The sequence below is a fragment of the Phocoena sinus genome, chromosome 2 (genome assembly GCF_008692025.1).
Source record: "Phocoena sinus isolate mPhoSin1 chromosome 2, mPhoSin1.pri, whole genome shotgun sequence".
In the NCBI taxonomy this organism is placed as follows: domain Eukaryota; kingdom Metazoa; phylum Chordata; class Mammalia; order Artiodactyla; family Phocoenidae; genus Phocoena; species Phocoena sinus.
Window position 1 is genome coordinate 36,338,487 of NC_045764.1, and position 17,489 is coordinate 36,355,975.

Genomic DNA, 17,489 nt, shown 5'->3' on the forward strand with positions numbered 1-17,489 from the left:
TTTTATAGATCTGTGCCCTACTGAGTATACTTGTTCACATAAATAAGTAGATGGGAAATGAAGGTATTGTTATAGAGCAGTGTCATTCAGTTGTTTGAACTCCTTGACTTGTATGCAAAAAATCAGTCATCTATCATTATTTTTAGTCATTTACTTGCCAGCAGTTCCATTCACTCCTTCATATTTGTTGAAAAGAAGGAACTGGAAACCATCTAAGTTGTGAAAAGATTTGTTACCTGAGGCATCAGTCATTGAATTTCTCAGTTTTTTGGCAGTATACCAAGAATGCTTATGGAGATTTCAGATGACTATGTTTTTCTTTCACTTAGAGACCTGTTTAACTCATTACCTGAAGGATTGAGAAAATTAAAATGCTCTTAAGTTAAAAAATATGCCCTTACGAATACAGTGGTTTTAAATGCTTTTTTTTTTTTTTTTTTTTTTTTTTTGGCTGTGCCGTGTGGCTTGCGGGATCTTAGTTCCCTGACCAGGGATTGAACCCAGGCCCTCGGCAGTGAAAGTGTGGAGTCCTGACCACTGGACCGCCAGGGAATTCCCTTAAAATACTTTTTATCTTATCGCTTGCTTTATGTTTTGTCAAAAACCTTGGGTCTGTAGATCTTAACTCGTTCTGTTTATGGAAAATGTCAACCATAAAATCTAATTTAATGAAGTTGGTAGTTGGTTTTTATCATCAAACCAATTACTGCTTTTAGTCAGAAAAAGTCTAACTTCATTTTCCCCCAACATTTTACTTTGAACATTTTCAAGCATACAGAAAACATGAATGAATTATAAAGTGAACACCCATAATACCCATCACCTAGACGCTGCAGTCAACATTTTGTCATATTTATTTCGCTCAGTGTAATTGAGATTCATCCATGTTGGTGTATGTATCAATAGTCTATTCTTTTTTATTGCTGAGTGATTTCTAGTATATGTATGTATACACCACATTTTATTCTTCTGTTAATGGTCACTTGGATTCATTCCAGGTTTGGGTGATTATGCATAAAGTTGCTGTCACCATTCACGTACAGGTCTTTTTGTAGACATACACTTGCATTCCTCTTAGTTCAATACCTAGGAGTAGAATTTCTGGGTCATAGGATAGTATATGTGTAATTGTATAAGAAATTGGCAGAGCTTTTTCAAAAGTGATTGTACCATCATAAAATAATATATGGAAGTTCTGATCGGCAACACCAAATGATGGCAAATTGTGGAGCAGTCTTTTTAATTTTAGCCATCTGGTGGGTATGTAGTAGTTTCTCATTGTGGTTTAATTTGCATTTCTTTGATGACTAATGATACTGAGCATTTTTTCTAGTGCTTATTGTCCAGTTCTGTATTTTTGTGTGAAATGCCTTTTGAAGATTTGTCTGCCCTTTTAAAAAATTTTTTTTTCTTTTACTTTTGAATTGTTAATATTTCTTATACACTCCACATACTAGCCATTTGTCAGGTATGGTTGCAGATACTTTCTACCATTTTGTAGGTTACTTAATTATTTTCTTAATGGTGTCTTGATGAGCAGACATTTTTAATTTTGCTAAGTCCAGCGTATCAAAACTTTCTGTAATGATCGTTGCTCTCTGTGTCCTCCGTAAGAAACATTGCTATGCATCCCCCTGGCCCCCCCACCCGAGGTCAGAAAGATAGTCTGTATTTTCTTACAGAAGCTTTAAAAAGTTAAAACTTTTACTTTTAGGTCTCTCTGATTAATATTAAATTAATGTTTGTAAATGGTGTGAGGTAGGGGGTCAAGGTTCATTTCCGCCCCCCCCCCCCCCCCCCCCGCATATGGGTATTTGGCTGTTCCAGCACCATTTGTTAGAAATGTCCTCACTGGATTGCTTGAAGGCGTGTATATTACTGGGGTTGCATTGAGTATGTGGATCAATTTGGTGGGAAATGACTTTTTAATAACATTGAGGGCTTCCCTGGTGGCGCAGTGGTTGAGAGTCTGCCTGCCGATGCAGGGGACACAGGTTCGTGCCCCGGTCCGGGAAGATCCCACGTGCCATGCAGCGGCTGGGCCCGTGAGCCATGGCCGCTGAGCCTGCGCGTCCGGAGCCTGTGCTCCGCAACGGGAGAGGCCACAACAGTGAGAGGCCCACGTACCGCCAAAAAAAAAAAAAAAAAAAAAAAAATTGAATTTTCCAGTATGTAAACATGGTATATGCCATTTTAAAATCTAAACATTGTTAATATTTATTTTCAGAAACATTATAGAAATTGCTTTGAAATAAATTACAGAATTCATTTGAAGATCATTAATGTGGTTGAGACTAAAATGAGCCAATGATCATATTTTTATGGTGGGAAGTACAAAGTAAACCTAATATTCTCTCATACCTTAATCTGTAATGTGGTTAAAGTATAGCTGAAATTATAAGGAAGCTTTCTTTGAACATCCTAGGCATCATGCATTCCCTCTCTTCTGAACTACTGTTATTAACACACAGGTTAACAGTACATGGTTCTCTTAAGAGTGTGAACTTCCAGGGAGTTGTGATTGGCTCAAGTTCAGCCTTTAAAGTTTGATGAATAGTGTGAGAGAAAGTTGGTAAGCCTGGAGATTGGCTTTGATCTGAGAGGCTACAGGGAGCCGTTGAAGGCACTTTTTTAGGAGAATGAACACCATGAAGAGGGGGTGTTGTGTAAGAATGGGATGAATTACCTGGAAGAGAGAGTCTGGGGTAGGAAGACCATTTTAAACTCTTAATGCTCAAAGTGTGCTCAGCAAACCAGTAGTGTAAGATATCACTTTGGGAGTAGGTTAAGAATGCAGATTCTGGGACCTGACCCACACCCACTGAGTTAGAGTCAGTGTTGTAAAGATTCCCAAGTCATTCCTATGCCCATGAAAGTCAGAAGTAACTGCTTTAGGGAAACGTTCAGTCCCCCTGGTGTGAGTGGTTAAGGGCCCCAGTGCACACAACAGTTGACATGATCGTGGCAGATGTCTGACTTCTTGCATGTTGGCTCTTTCTCTTTAGATTGTCAAAATGGATTTTTAGAATCATTTCTGTTTTCTTGAGTTGGTGGTGTGGGGGCAGGGGAATAGTCTTTCAAACAGTCTTTTTAGAAATACATTCTTAGAAATGCTACTTTATGGGCTTTTTAAAACTTCAGGAACCGTATATCGTTGATTTAAGTAGCCTCAACAGACCGTAAGGTCAGTTATTTAAAAGAAATTTAATGGGGACAAGTGATTCAGTGTCCTTTGCTATTCCCAGGGACTGGAATTTGGGGATGAAGTTGAGATTTTGTAAAAGATTTCAAGTGTGGTTGCTGTACAAATTGTAATAGTGCGCTTGTTGAACGTCTAAAGAGAAAGAAAGGAGAAGACAGCTTTCGTTGTACAGTTTGTGCAATAACTAAAGGACAATAAATCCACTAGCAGCCTGCTACCCTCACACATAAACTGTTTGTATTTTTATGTATTCCTTTACCAGCATCATCTGTCAACATACAAAATTTTCACACAGTTATGTAATCATGATATAGATGCAACTTTGTAGTCTGCTTTATGTCATTTAACATATTACCCTGCTCCCCAGCTCCTCCTCTTCCCTCCTTATCCAGATGTTCTGCCGTCTTCTTCCTTCTCTTTCCTCTCATCCCTTACCTCCCTGGCTGGCCTCCCTAGCTTGGATCTCTGGTTCATCTTGGGCCCTTTACCACATTATTTCTTGTTTAAGAGTGTACAGAGATTTTTCACTGCATGCCTGAGCATCAGTTTGATATTCCAGCCTCAGTTCTTCCTGGCTTGGCTAGCCCAAACACACGTTGCTTATTACCTTCTCCCCTATTACCTCCTCCGAACCAGGTCCCTTTCTGCCGAGGATCAGCTCTTGATGCATCTGCTGTGTGAAGCCATCTCTGGTTTCCCAGGGGCCTCAACAGACTTCTTGCAGTCACCATCTACCTTTATACAATGGAACCTGACTTAATGGTTTCATAAATGGGGGCTCACTGCCCTTTTCTTGTTTCACTTCCCTACTTGGCAGATGCTCAAGAATGATAGCTGCAGAGAACCCTGAGCAGCTTCGTGCTAAGTTTTGTTGGCAGAGGAGTCATCAGAGGACAGACATGTTCTTATTGCTGAGGATGGAAATGATTAGAGTTGAGGCTATACTACTCTGAGCCCTAGAGCCAAAGCCCCTGGGTCACCTCTGCATTTTGAGTCTGCCAGGGGTTACTGTATTTTAGACTGTGGCAAACTTTGGACTTTGGGTCAGTTTACTTGTTTCCATGAGTTGTCCAGTTGCTAAGAAGTTTGAGAGATTAACTATAAAGAAGATAACTGATATTTTCAAAGGGAGATGCTTTTAAATTTTTGAATCAAATTAAGAAACTTAAATCGGAAATGTTGTGTAGGTATTGATAGAGAAACTTGTAGGGTTAGGGTTGATGTAGAAAGCATTTAAGCTGAGACATTATTCAAATAGATAGCCTTAGAAGGAGAAGTCTCACTTCATCATGTGCTCGTTCCCAGTTTTTGGTATCTTCGGAGTGTCTAGTTTGTGCTTGGCTAAAGGTTATAAAGAATATCCTCCAATAAAAAGGGTCAAGTTCCTGTCCAGCATCAGGTGTGAGTTTGAGAAGCAAAGATGGGCTTTACTTAGTAAAATCAGGCTTTGTGTTTCGGACCTTTCAACTTAACTGAATGTTATCCTGTGTTGACAGTTAACTTCTTAGACTTTCTGTCAATGTAGATTGAAGAGGTAGAACAGAACGGGCACGTTTGGAGAGCTGGGATCAGGAAGCCATTAGAAAAGAGGCTTTTGGGGGTAAAATGTTTTTGAAGACAAATGGCCGCAGATAAGAGTGATCATGCCTACCCGTTCACCTAGGACTGTCTCTGTTCAAGCTTGCTGTCCTGGTATGATGATTAATATTTGCCCCCTTTCTCTCTCAAAAGTGCCTTCGTTTGGATGATAACTTATATGGTCACCTACTAAAAGCAACATACTGATAAAATACTTTGTGCCAGACACTGTACCAAATGCTTTATGTAATCCTTGCAAAACACCTGAAAGGTAGCTGCTGTGGCCACTTTACAGATGAAAAGATGCTCAGAAAGGTTTAGTAACTTGACCGAGATCACACGGTGGCAGACCTGGTGAGTAAAGCAAGCTCTATCAGACTTTTAAAGCGACTTAATTTTTCCCAGCCTGCCACACCAAGGGGTTAACAGGGTCTTCTATTAATTTGAGGAACTAGTGAAAGAATCCTACAGTGGTAGTGCAAGCCTTTACCTAAAAGAAACAGTGGAATGGAGAATGTCTGGATAAAGATAAAAAGGTGATGTCTTAGTGGGAATGCTGGGATTAAAGGGAGAGAGTTACACTGTATTTAGATGTCCAGGCTCCTAGATGCTTATAGCCATTTGTTTCTAAATGGACTTAAACTGATGTGCTGCTCAGGCCCGGGGTCTTTCTGCTTGGGTTTGGAAGTTCGTGGTAGTTGTATAGATCAGTGCTACTCAAACTTTTATGTGCATTAATATCAACTGGGAGTCTTGTTAAAATGTAGATCAATTCCATAGGTCTCAAGTGGAGTCTGAGATTCTGTGTTTATAACAAGCACCTAGTGATGCTGATATTGCTGGTCTGCCACACTGTAGTTTGGGTAGCAAGAGTACAGTTGATTAGATTCCCTCTGCCTGGGGCATGAGGGTGCCCATATCCACAAATGCCCTGATTTTAGATGGGGAAGGGAGGGCCGATTGCTTCTAGTTGTAGGTGTGCTCACATTGTGATGGAAGGGACTACGTGGATAGCTGGTGTAGGTGGGGAATAGGTACTTAAATATGGATTTTCCAAAGGAAGCATTGTGTTTTTATAATTAATACATATGGATTATTTTTAAAGTATATCCTTAGCTTAGGGGAAGGGTGGACAGAGAAGCAGGAGGGAGTGGTCTGGGGTGGGGGCAACACCAGCGTGGGTGAGTTCTTGCTCAGCCTGTGCAGTGGTGAAGAAGGCTTTGATAGACACAGACAGGGAGCAAGCAGAGTATCTACAGCCAGACAGGAATAATGTGGATGGATGACACAGCAGCAAAGCTCTTAAAAAAAAAAAAAAAAACCAAGGGGAGGAGTCCCTCCCACAGACTGGCCATTTTCCCCCTCTAGGCTATGCCTGAGTGCCTGTGGACAGAAGGGTATACTCAGGAGGCTCTGGCCAGCTGTTCCTGTGGATAACAGCATTATCCTCCACTCTGCCCACTTCGTAACCCTGTCCTGGGCGGTCCCAGGTGGGCATGCTTCCCGTATCTGGTTACTTCTTCTTGTAACATGGGCAAACAAGCAGGGTGGAGTGCTGCCTACCTGGTCTAGGTGCGAGCAGCCTGCTTGCTGAAGCTGGGACCTTCACTTTACCCTCCTTTCTGAGGAAGAAGCCTTGTGACTGGAGGGCATGTTGGAAAAGGACTGATGCAGGAGAGTATGTTGGCAGACAGGAAATGGCAGTTTCCAGAAGCTCTGGGCAGAGCTGGACTTGGTGCTGGAGCTGTGAGTGGTCACCGAAATCGGGCTTTGGTCCTGGGCAGCACCCCTGAGAGGGGGCCTGGGCAACCAGAGGCATCAGTGATCCTTACAGCTGGCCAGTGTATCCTGAGTGCTTCTGGAAAAGCAAGAGAAACAGTACTGACAGAGCCAGGTGATGTGAACTCCTGCACATGGGGTTTCTGATAAGGCATAGTCCTGCTTCTGAGACGGTTTCTCTTATTTTGGTCTGTCAGACACTGTTTTGGGAGTGTTTCCTCAGTCTGTACCTACACTTGCAGGAGGGAGGAGCTGGTCCTGCTGTATCTGCTCGTGATTGATGCCCATCCTTTTTGGGGTGAGGGAACTTGGGAACAGGGAGTATCCTAGTCAGGACAGATCTTACTCTGGCATGTGGGTTGCCCAGTGACTCCCCCTCCCCCTGCCGAAGCTGACCCCCTTTCTCTGATCAGCTGCTCCTGACAAGCCTGGAGCACCAAGTGTTGTTCCCCAGGGTCCGAGCGCACAGTGTTTTTCTGAAGGTTGTCCCATCCTCAGTGGTAAACACTGCTGTGTCAGGGTACTGCTCAGGGGCCACTTGGAGCACACAGATTTTTGCTAGCAGAATTGTGAAGCTTTGCATCGGGCTGCAAAACCAGGGCTTGAGCAAGCAGCTGGAGAGAGTCCAGGACTAGAGTGTTTTTGGGTTTGGGGGGTGGAGAGCAGAGGGAGGGAAAGGGAGGGGCAGGAGGGCAGAGCTACACAAGCAGGCAGTCTGCTGCTTTGGCTTTGCTGTCGGCAGAGAGGACTTCAGTCGTGCCTGAGGGCCGCTTGGCCACTATTGCTGTAGACCGGAGGGCGCTGCCTCGCAACCCTGACTTAGCGGCACTGCACCCGGACTGTTCCAAGTAGCTGTTGTGCTGTCTTTTCCCTGGGAGGCAAGTCTCCTCCCTGTCGTCCCCTCCTGCTCCTCCCCCGTTCTGTGAGGGATGATGCCGCTCTCTTGCACAGCTCAGCCGGCTGATGTCACTGGCAGCGGGAAGCATCAGCAGCCTGATCACATGCCGGCCCAGTCTGTAATGCAGACGGGATAGGGGTGTGTATGTGGGGAGGGGGGCTGTATGGCAACTGCTCTTGCTCTAATACCCCCAAAAGTGCAGAGGCAGCGGCTGCAGCATCCAGCCAGCTTGGATGTCTGGTCCTTGAGCCTAAGGAAACTATTATTAATATTATTTATTGTTGATAATACTGGGGAAAACAGCCCTTAACTCTGGGGTTCTGCTGTCCTCCTGTCCAAAGCAGACTTCCAGGACTCTGAAGAAACAGTTACAAGCAGGATGCTTTTCCCCACCTCTGCGCAAGATTCTTCCCGTGGCCTCCCAGATGCAAATGACTTGTGCCTTGGCCTGCAGTCCCTCAGTCTCACAGGCTGGGACCGACCCTGGAGCACCCAGGACTCAGATTCTTCAGCCCAGAGCAGCACACACTCAGGTGAGTGCCAGAAAATGAGTTGGCTTGGGGGATGGTGGTGGTGGTGGTGTATGTGGGGTAGTGAGTGAAGATATCCACAGCAACAGTTGTTCTGTTCACCTTTACATCACCCCCCCCCCCCCCATACAACATGGAGCTGTTTTGCAAAAGATGGAAATGCTGGCTGTGAGTGTGGCAGGACAGATGGTTGCTTGTAAAAGCAGGCATGGCTTTTCCACTTACCCTGATAAATTCCCTGGAGTTGTTAGTCTGTACCTGAGGTGGCCCCGAGAAGGGTCCACAAGGTGACAGTCTTAGGCAGAAAAGATCCAGCTAACCCCCTAGTGCCCAGGCCTGTCTTGGAGATGATGAAGCAAAACACTTTTAGGTGGGGGAGGGGACTTAAGGGGCTGATTACTGGATGTCCAGATTCTATTTCTCAGTGGCTTTTAAAACTAGGGAGCTATGTGTGAAGGATGGGTGGTCCCTGAATCATGGCAAGGGAAGAATTTTAACCGTAAGTGAGGCTGGGTATTACTGGGATATTGGAATTGGCTTAACATAAGGTTTAGAGCATTGATCCTGGAAAGGGGTAAGCAGGGTAAGTGGGGTGGAGTAACTCTCAGCTGCGGAGGCTTTTTTTTTTTTCTTTCTTTGTGTTAAGGGTGACCAAGTAGATGAAGGAAGAACCACTCCTCTTTAGGATCCCTTGACATCTTGGAAGGATTCGATGGGGACAAGTTGAAGGGGCTTCTTGGCAACCCCTTGAGCTGATTCTGCTCAGACCTTCCCATTGCCCGTTTATTTCCCTCCCGTGGTTCAAGGGGGAGGGTTGGCCAGATGCAAGGCTTGGAGTTTTCAGGAAGAAATGTGAACTTAAGAAATACTGTAACTATACATAAAAATCTATGTATTGCGCCTTATGTAAATTATACCTTAATAAAAAGAATATTGGCAGCAGGTACTTTAAAAAGATGGAAAGGGGGGGGTGGGGGCGGCCATTTGCTGTTGGTGCTGACAGTGGGGTTCACAGAGCCTGCCATCCTTCCTTGCCTCCCATCTCCAGAAGCTGGCAGTCATGGCAGCAAGGTGCTGTCTTGTTGATATCTCTGGCCTCCACCCTGTTTGGCGCAGGTCTTTTTTTAGAATGCTTTGCAGAGCCTGGGACTGTTGTGTCTGTTGGCATTTTAATGCCCGGTTTTTTGGTAAATCCCATCTGATTGGGGGGTAGAGGGTGGATTTTTTTAATTTGGCTGCAGGTGGGGAAGAGCTTCACCTTAAGTAACTACCTCTGAGTTGAGGTAGAATTTCTTGAAGTACCAGCCTTTAGCTGACTCAGGTTTTTCCCTGGGCTGGGAAGTGTGGTGTCACTGTTTGGTATCCTATGCCTTGGAGATCTTGGCTTGGAGATAGTGGTAGTTTCTTTTATGTGGTATTCCGAAGCCAGCCGGCGGGGTGGTGGGGGGTGGGTCAGCTGTGAAGCTGACCTTGTCCCCACCCTCACTGCTGTATCTGAGCAAAAGACAGGGGAGCCCACCCAGGAGGCAGGCACGTGTCTGTGGTGATCAGTGTTTGACCAAAACAGTGTCTCTCACTGGTATCACATTGGGTGTGGCCCTTCTTTGGCTCTGGTTTCTCTTAGCTGCAGGGGTCCTTCTGAAATGTATTATAACAAATAGAAATGCAGGAGGGGCCAGCTTGGGGCTTGGAGAGGGCCTTGAAAGTCATTCTGAAATTAGGCTGTTAAAAAAAAAAAAAAATAGCTTGGGCCCAGCCATAATTTCCTCAGTTTCCCCACCACCTGAAAGGCCTGTTTGTAGTTATTTGTCTCTGAAGTGGGGATGGATTTACTTCTCCATGTTCTGTCTCAAGCACTTAGGTAATAAATACTACATGATTTTTTGGATCAGGGCGGGGCTGTAATCTGTGGCCCTGGCATTCATGGGAACCCAGAGAGTTGCCCCAGAGGTGTGACTTAGCCAAGGGCAGGGTTAGTGTGTGTATGTCTTCCTTTCCGAGGGTTGAGGGCCCAGCCATCCCTGATGCCCACGTTATCCTTGGGAGCTGTGGTGATGGCCATCTCTCTCCTTTCTCTGAGCTCTGGGCCTTCTTGGAAAGCCCACATGAGGGTGCCGCCTCCTGGAGTAGGACGCAGCCCTCCCACCAGCCAGCTGCACCCTTGCCAGCAATGCAGGAACACGCAGCCCACATTCCAGTGCCTACACTGCCTCCCCATCTGAAGACCAACTAGCTCAGTTTCTTCAGGGAGGGAGGAGGTATTTCAACAGCTCTGGACGGTCTGGGAGTCATCATTGCAGACAGCCTGGTAGCTTGCTGTCTCTGCATGGAGCACCTGGTGCAAGCTTCTTCCTTGGCCCTCCTGGGGGATATATTGCCCCATGTGGCTATGCGTTTACATCTGACCATTTTCCACAACTCTTTAAGTTTTCAGCAATGTGTAGGGGGCAAGGTTGGAGGTAGCAGGGCTCTTGCCTGAAAAATCTTGGCTAAATTCATTGAACAAATACTTGAGCACTGGCTGTGTGCCAGGCACTGAAGAGACATCAACGAATAAAATTATTGCCTTTAAAAATCCCCTTAACTATCGAGGGGAAATAGATGAGAACGAATACCAAATGCAGCATGATAGTTGCTGTGCTTGGGGGCTTTCATTTTCTCCCTTAAGGATTTTTTTGGCATTGGGGCAACATTTCATTGGATTCTCAGCATGAGACTGGTACATGGAGACCTGTCTCCAGGGGCTAAGGTCCTTCTGCCACATGGATTTCATTGGCCTGGGAGGCCTGCAGGAAGACCCTGGGGTGTAATCTGTTTTCGAGAGTTGTGCCTGTAAGGCCAGCATTGGTTTGGGTGTGGTACTCTGTGAGGTCCCTCCCTTCTAGACTCTGCCTACCCCTAAGGCCTCATTTCACGCTGGGAAAGGAGGCCTTCCTTCCCATCAGGGCAAGATGAATGTTAGAGGCGACCCCAGTGACATGTGTCTGGGGCTACCTTTGTCTTGCTTGCAGTGTCCTAAGTCTTGTAATGGAACAGGAGGGCTATGAAAGCTATATCCTCAATGTCCTGGGATGGGGGAGAGAGTGACTAATCACCATTTATCGACTACTTCCTATGTGAAGTATATCACATGATTTAATGCTTTCACAGTCCTGTGAAATGGGTACTATTATTGTTCCTATCTGAAAGATGAGGAAATAATGCTCACAGAGCTCGTGAAGTGCTAAAAGTGAAACAACGACCAGAATTCGAGCCTGGGTTTCTTTGATTCCAAGCCTCTTAGGCTTCCTATCACACCTGTGTTCCTGTGGGCAGAACCCTAACATGCTGAGCAAGAACACTTCCGGGAAGGTATCTCTGTATATACAACTCCAGGGCTGTTCAGCCATGATGTTTTCCTTTGCCGAGGGTCCCTCAAGGCTTGGGCACGAGACAGTTCTGACTCCCTCCTCACCCTGAGTCTCAGCTCATCAGCTGTGCCCCCCGATGCATTTGTGTTCCTGCCTTCCCCCGGTGACTCTTTTGCATGCAGCATTACTCAGCAGGAAGTGGGGTAGACTGAGAGCCTACTTTAGGGGACCTGGAAACAAGGACTCCTAATGAAGGCCTTGTGCAGAAGCCCAGTGGGCAGACCAGACGCTCAGTCTAAGGATGTCAGAGGACATGTCCTGTTTCCTCCCACTCTCCTTAGAAGTCCCTTGGAGATTAACCTGTTCACCCTCTTTGATTTCTGCCCTAACCAGTGAAGAGTATGTTCCCTGTGCTTTGTCACTTAACAGGCTCCCCATTGGTCTGCAGGCTGAATCAGCCTGGGATGAGAGGGGAGTCTTCAGCATTTTGCTTCTGCTGCTGCTCTACTTCCAAATAACCTTTCTGAGGCAACGTTCAAAGTAGGGTTGGGTTCCTTCTCTGTGGAACATGGACTTCTGGGCCCAAACAAGTTCTCCTGCAAATCTACCTCAGCTGTCCAAGTCTTCACTGCTTATATTCCCAGTATGTAGCACAGAGCCTGGCTCCTGTCTTTTTAGTAAGTAGTTACTGAGTGAATGATGAGTGCTGAGTTAATTCCGGGTAAGTTTGAACTACAGAGTTCAGACAAATTCTCTTTCTCTTCGGCTTCCTACTTGTGTTGATCATCTGGACGGACAGATGGTTCAGTGATCAGTATCTCTGAGCCCTCATAGCTTTTAGGGCATGATGATGCATTTACAGAAAGTTTTTTTCATACACCAGAGCATGAATTCTGTCACGGAGTCAGGTAGTCTACTGAGGAGAATAGCTTTTAGTGCAGAGAGGAGGGAGGGCCTGAGGAGCAGTGTGACAATGTGGTACCTCCTAGGTGAGAAAGAAGTTGAGGTGGTTGGGTCCAGGGACCGAGTATTGCTGACCTTACATGGGACTTGAGCATGTCATTTCTTCAGGTTAATGAAACTTGTCCAGTGATCAAGATCGGGGAGAAAGGCTATGTCGGGTACCACCTTGGACCTGTGGGATCCAGAGTTGGTGGAGGGAGTTCAGACTCGCAGGATCACCGCCTGAGTTGGGGTGTGTTGTAGAGTTGCAGGGTTGGGGTCATAGGCAAAGAGCATCGTTATACCTGCAATGAGTGCTCCTCTTATGCCTTTAGGTAGATTTTGAGCAGGCAGCCCAGGACCAAGGGTTGGGATAGGGAAGAAGGGTTCCAGGTGCAGCCTTGTGTCTCGGGCTGGAAATAATGGCTCCTGGTCTGGGTTTTTCCCGTGATTACTCCTGTTAGACAGACTATGATGTCTCAGGCCTGGGCTCTCCTTGAGCTGAGCTCAAGCTCAGTGTCTTGCAGTGCAGGCATCCGGTGCCTGACTCCTGCTGCCATTGCTGCTGCCGCCATCGCTCTTGGGTGCCTTTGTACTCGTGGGGAAGGCTTCAGAAAATTCCAGCAGTGACTCAGCTGTAAAACCCACAGGAGCTGGCACAGAAGGGTGAAAGTGGAGAAAGTTAACAATCAGTCTAAAAATATTACTGCTGATTTGGTCTCTTGTACCCTCTGAGGTAGCATTAATGAGCTGGAACCCTCTGCCAGGTCCTCTTCTCCCCGTGACTTCCGTTAGAACTGTCTGTAGCTGATGCGGATTCCTGCCGGCATGTGAGTGGGGATGGGTGCCTGTGCTCCAGGGAGAGCATACTGTTTTTCTTAGTCACTTTTGGAAGATAAGGATTTGCCGTACACTTGGCCACCAGGGCTGGAGGCACCTGGTAAACCTCAGACTTCCTTTGATCCCTGAGTTGTAGAGGTCAAGATAGGAGCAGAGCAAAGAGGTCAGGGCCTTGGCCACCATTGAAAGGGACTATGGGACTTCTCTGTCTGCTTAGCGGACTTCTCTATCTGCTTAGTCTGTCTAGGTTAATACTCGACATCTGACTTTGATGAAGTTCTGTGCCGCATGACGGGGAGTGTAGTTTGAGATCGGTCACTGGCCTACAGCATAAGGAACCTGTCACTTCCACTGGATTTTGGGTTATATGGCTTGAAGAGTGTGTCTTCCCAGGAGGTATACTTTATACTTCAAGTTAGGAAGAAGTGATTGCTCCTTCCCTCCTGATTCCCAGCTGGTGAGAATCAGTGCTCCTTACTCAGCAGCCTTATATAGGGGAATATAGTCTCATGGGCTGAGCTGGGAGCAAGACAGGCTCTGTCTCTTGAAACGAGGTCCCACCTTCCCAAGAAGCCCACTGTCTCTGCTGCTTTCCTCCCTTTGATCTGTAGATACTCAAAGAACGACATAGCCAGGTCCTTTGTGAGGTTGGGCTATATAGAGGGACAGTCAGGTCACTGTAGGGCATCTGACCATGAGTGACAGTTTCCAGAACTTGGCTCCTTCTGTGGGTTGAAGAAACTATCAAACCACCTAGAAAATCCTTGGCCTCTTGATACAGGTTTTCTTGTCTTCCCTGTATCTTCTAGTCAAACTCCTGTATTCTTGGCCTCTTCCAATTTAATATTTGCAGGAAACTGATGTGGAGGTGCTGATGTGACCCAGGTGTGTTAATTCTGGTACACTCTGATGTTTCATGTTTTGTCTGACAGCACTGCCCCTTTCCCGTTTTCCTGTGTGGTTGGAATTAGTGTTCAGTGGATACTCTTCCCTGCTCCTTGTATTTGAATGTAGAAGTATATTTCAGTGGTTGTGAGGATCCCAGGGAGAGTGACTCTCTTCAGCCTGTATCTATATATGTTTAGTTCTCTTTGAAGAAAGTATTTGAAACTAGTGGAAGGAATATTGTCACAAATTTGGTATGGGAAGTAACAGTGCTTTCCTTTCAACCTTTGTTTTGGTGATGGGCTGGGCTGGGATGAACTAAGGTTTTTTTCCCTCTAATTCTGAATTGCATCTCAGTCAGCACTGTGTCCTTAAATTGAATAACCTTGATAGAAGGGGAGTAGCCTCAGTGAGCATACTGGCTCCTAGGGATCTGATACTCCCTTTCTTTCAGTACTATTCATATTCAGCAAGCGTTGATCACCTGCTTTCTGCCAGGTGTTGAGCTAATTACTGCTGGAGTCGGGTGGTAAGGATGGCCCTTGGTGTGCTTGGTTGAGAAGGCAGAACTTTGTACCTCTGTGTGTCTGCAAATATCTATGCAAGTGTTTCTGATGCTTTAAAAAGCTTGTTTAAAAGAAGATGATTTCTCTTACAGGTAGAGACTCCAAAGGTACTCAGTTACCATTTTTTCCCCTGGGATTCTAGTCCCTATTGGTTGTGCTTGATTTCTGTTTTCTGGTCGGATCAGTCGCCTTGAAAAAGGTGAAGAAAGTCAAATGGGCATTGACTGGTTTTCCTTCGGTCATAAAAAAGTTTTTTTGTTTGGAAATTTCAAACTTACAGAAGTCACAAATACAAAATAAAAATTATACAAAGGTTACTTGTATTTCATTTATCCAGATTCTCCTGTTGTTGACATTTACCTCATTTGGTTTATCATTTGCAGTTCTCTCTCTATATGTATATCTCTCTATATAATTTCTTTCTGTACCATAAAGAATAATGTTCTGACGTACATTCATGTACAGCAAAAGCTATGAACTTCAGTCAACTTAAAATTGATATAATACTCTCATTAAACTGTTGTTCATATTCCAGTTTTCTCTGGTGACCCAATAGTGTCCTTAATAGCACTTTTCTCTCCTTTGTCTCTTAGCAGTTGTCTGCCTCAGGCAGTAGGCCCACGCTCTCTTTGTATTTGCTTGATATAAGCTTACAGAGTTCTTGTCTTGAATGTTTTTCACAATGTTCAGCTTCTTTCTGGCTGTCACTTTTCCTGAAATTATTATCACAGTCCATGCCAATTTTTTTTAATATTAATTATTTGTTCCTGGTTAGGTCTCTTTCCCTCTCTCCTCTCCTCCAGCACCCCCTCCCCACGCCGGTGGGGTCGGGGGGGTTGGGGGGCATGTTTCAGAGATCAGACTCTTTGGGAAATGTCCTACATAGCCACCTTGTGTTCTTTTTTCCTCCTGTGTATTAGTTGCCATCGTGCTGTAAGAGCTGTATTTGAATAACCTACAGTTTCTTAAGTCAAGGAAATAATTACATACGAAAGGTTCTGGGGTGTGGTAAGGGGACTGATTAGAAGCTTGAAGTAGCAAGCCTCAGATTTTTCTAGATTAGTGCCTCTCAGACTTTAATGTGCATACAAATCTCCTGGGGATCTTGTTAAAATGCAGGTTCTGATTCAGTAGGTCTGGAGTGGGGCCCAAGATACATTTTTAATGAGTTCCTGGAGCAGCAAGGTCCTAGAGAAGTTTTAAGAGCTGGATGATTTAGATCCCAAGGTATTGACCTCTGGAACCCGAGATGGCTTGTCTGTAGTTGATGGTCTTACAGGAATTTGAACACAAGAGAGGTGTCAAGAACATGAAGACAAGAAGATGTAAAGTCCTGAGTATTTAAAAGAAAAAAAAGTAGGGAATGGTGTGTTACCAAGGATAAAGCAAGGAATCAGAAAGAATTGGGTCCCACTCTGTCATTAATTAGCTGACAAACTCACTACAAACACTTGCCCTTTAAGCCTTGGTTTCCTTTTGTTAAGATGGGGTAATAATACCCACTTCTTAGGAGGCAGGGAAGATTATTTACCTAAAGTGCTTCTGACACGGTATCTGGCATATACTAGATGTGCAGCATGTGGAAGCTGCTATTAGTGAATGGTCGGAGCTTGACTGCACCTGTCCAGACTGGAGAACAGATGATTGACCATGAACTCTGGGCACTTAAGGAAGTGGAGTTCATTAGTGGCCATTGTGGGTTGTCATGCCGTTTTCTTTTTAGACAGGCTTATTATCAGATTAGAGGAGTGTTACAGACATAATCGCTAGCTTTGACACAGGAATTTGACAAAGCCTCAGGATACCTTTGTGGGCATGTCAAAAAAAAAATTGTAGGTTAGTTGAGGTAGATGGATTTGTGGGTGTTAGAACAGATGTATCAACACAGTCATGAATACAGGTTGTTGTAAATGAGAAAGGTGGTCTACACTGGCACCCATACTGCTTTTTGACTCTTTCAGATACACTTTTAAAATCTTGGGTAAAGATGTAGTTACTGTGGCCCATATTTATCCTCCTTGACACAAGTCATTTGGGCCAGCCATCTCCTTGAGTGTTTTTCTGCATCCTGCTTAATGCTGTGTTTCCCTGACAACTCTTGGAGCTCTGCTGTGCCACCCTTCCTAGGATTAACAAACTGCCCTTTATCTTGTTTGTCTCTGGCGAACGCTCCTGCCAACTTCTGCCTCCGCTGAAGGTTTTTTCCTTCAGGATGTCACTTTCTCAAGTGGAGGCTGCATGTTCTCCTAGCCTTATCTACCTCAGGGTCATTCTTTTTGTTCTTCTTACCAATTCCCCAGTCCTTTCCCTTTTCTGAAGATCTCAATATGTGTTTTTTGTTTGTTTTAACCCCAGGCCCACTTGTCACTGTGGGTCCCTTTAACGTCCACGTGAATGACCTATCCAGTATTTTAGCCTCCACGCAGTCCACCTCAACCACCTGTGGTCGCACACCCTGGACCGCACCGTCCTCAGGACTTCGGACTTCACTGTTCCCCTCTTCCTGTTTCTCCTGTCTGCCCCTCCCCTCCTCTGGTAGCTGTCAGCACATGGCCATTGCTGCTTCTCCATTTGCTTCCAGCATCTTGACTCTCTCCTGTCTTTCACCTGTAATGCATGACCCCTTCTTCATCTCTGTTGCTGGTGCCATCAACCCTGTTGTCTCATTTCCTCCTTCACACCCTCTTTGGGAAAAACCCTCAGCCCTGTGTGGGTGCAGTATCCACCCAGGTTCCCGACGTTGCTGGAGAGAGTCACCCAAGTCTGATTTAATACTCAGTCCCAGCCGGGCACTGGGTACCGGCACTGTCCTCCCCAGTGTCCCTGCTCAGCCTCCTTGGCTGTCCCCATGGCAGCTCCCCAGTATCTCCCACTTACCTTCAGGATAAAATCTAAACACCCTAATTTGGTTTTCGAAGC

General features: G+C 45.5%; 1 protein-coding gene across 2 annotated transcripts in view; it reads left to right on the forward strand.

The window, feature by feature from the left end:
- The first annotated feature begins 6,212 nt into the window (after positions 1-6,212).
- Positions 6,213-17,489, forward strand: part of CPEB1 (cytoplasmic polyadenylation element binding protein 1) — a 28,196-nt gene continuing 16,919 nt past the window's right edge. The window contains exons 1-2 of one of the 2 annotated variants that reach the window (XM_032622799.1): positions 6,213-6,270; positions 7,799-7,990. In XM_032622799.1, coding sequence (XP_032478690.1) covers positions 7,837-7,990 — 154 coding nt within the window. In that variant the 5' untranslated portion in view covers positions 6,213-6,270; positions 7,799-7,836. Of the gene's footprint in view, positions 6,271-7,798; positions 7,991-17,489 lie in introns of those variants that run through there. The other variant, XM_032622800.1, reaches the window with a different exon arrangement.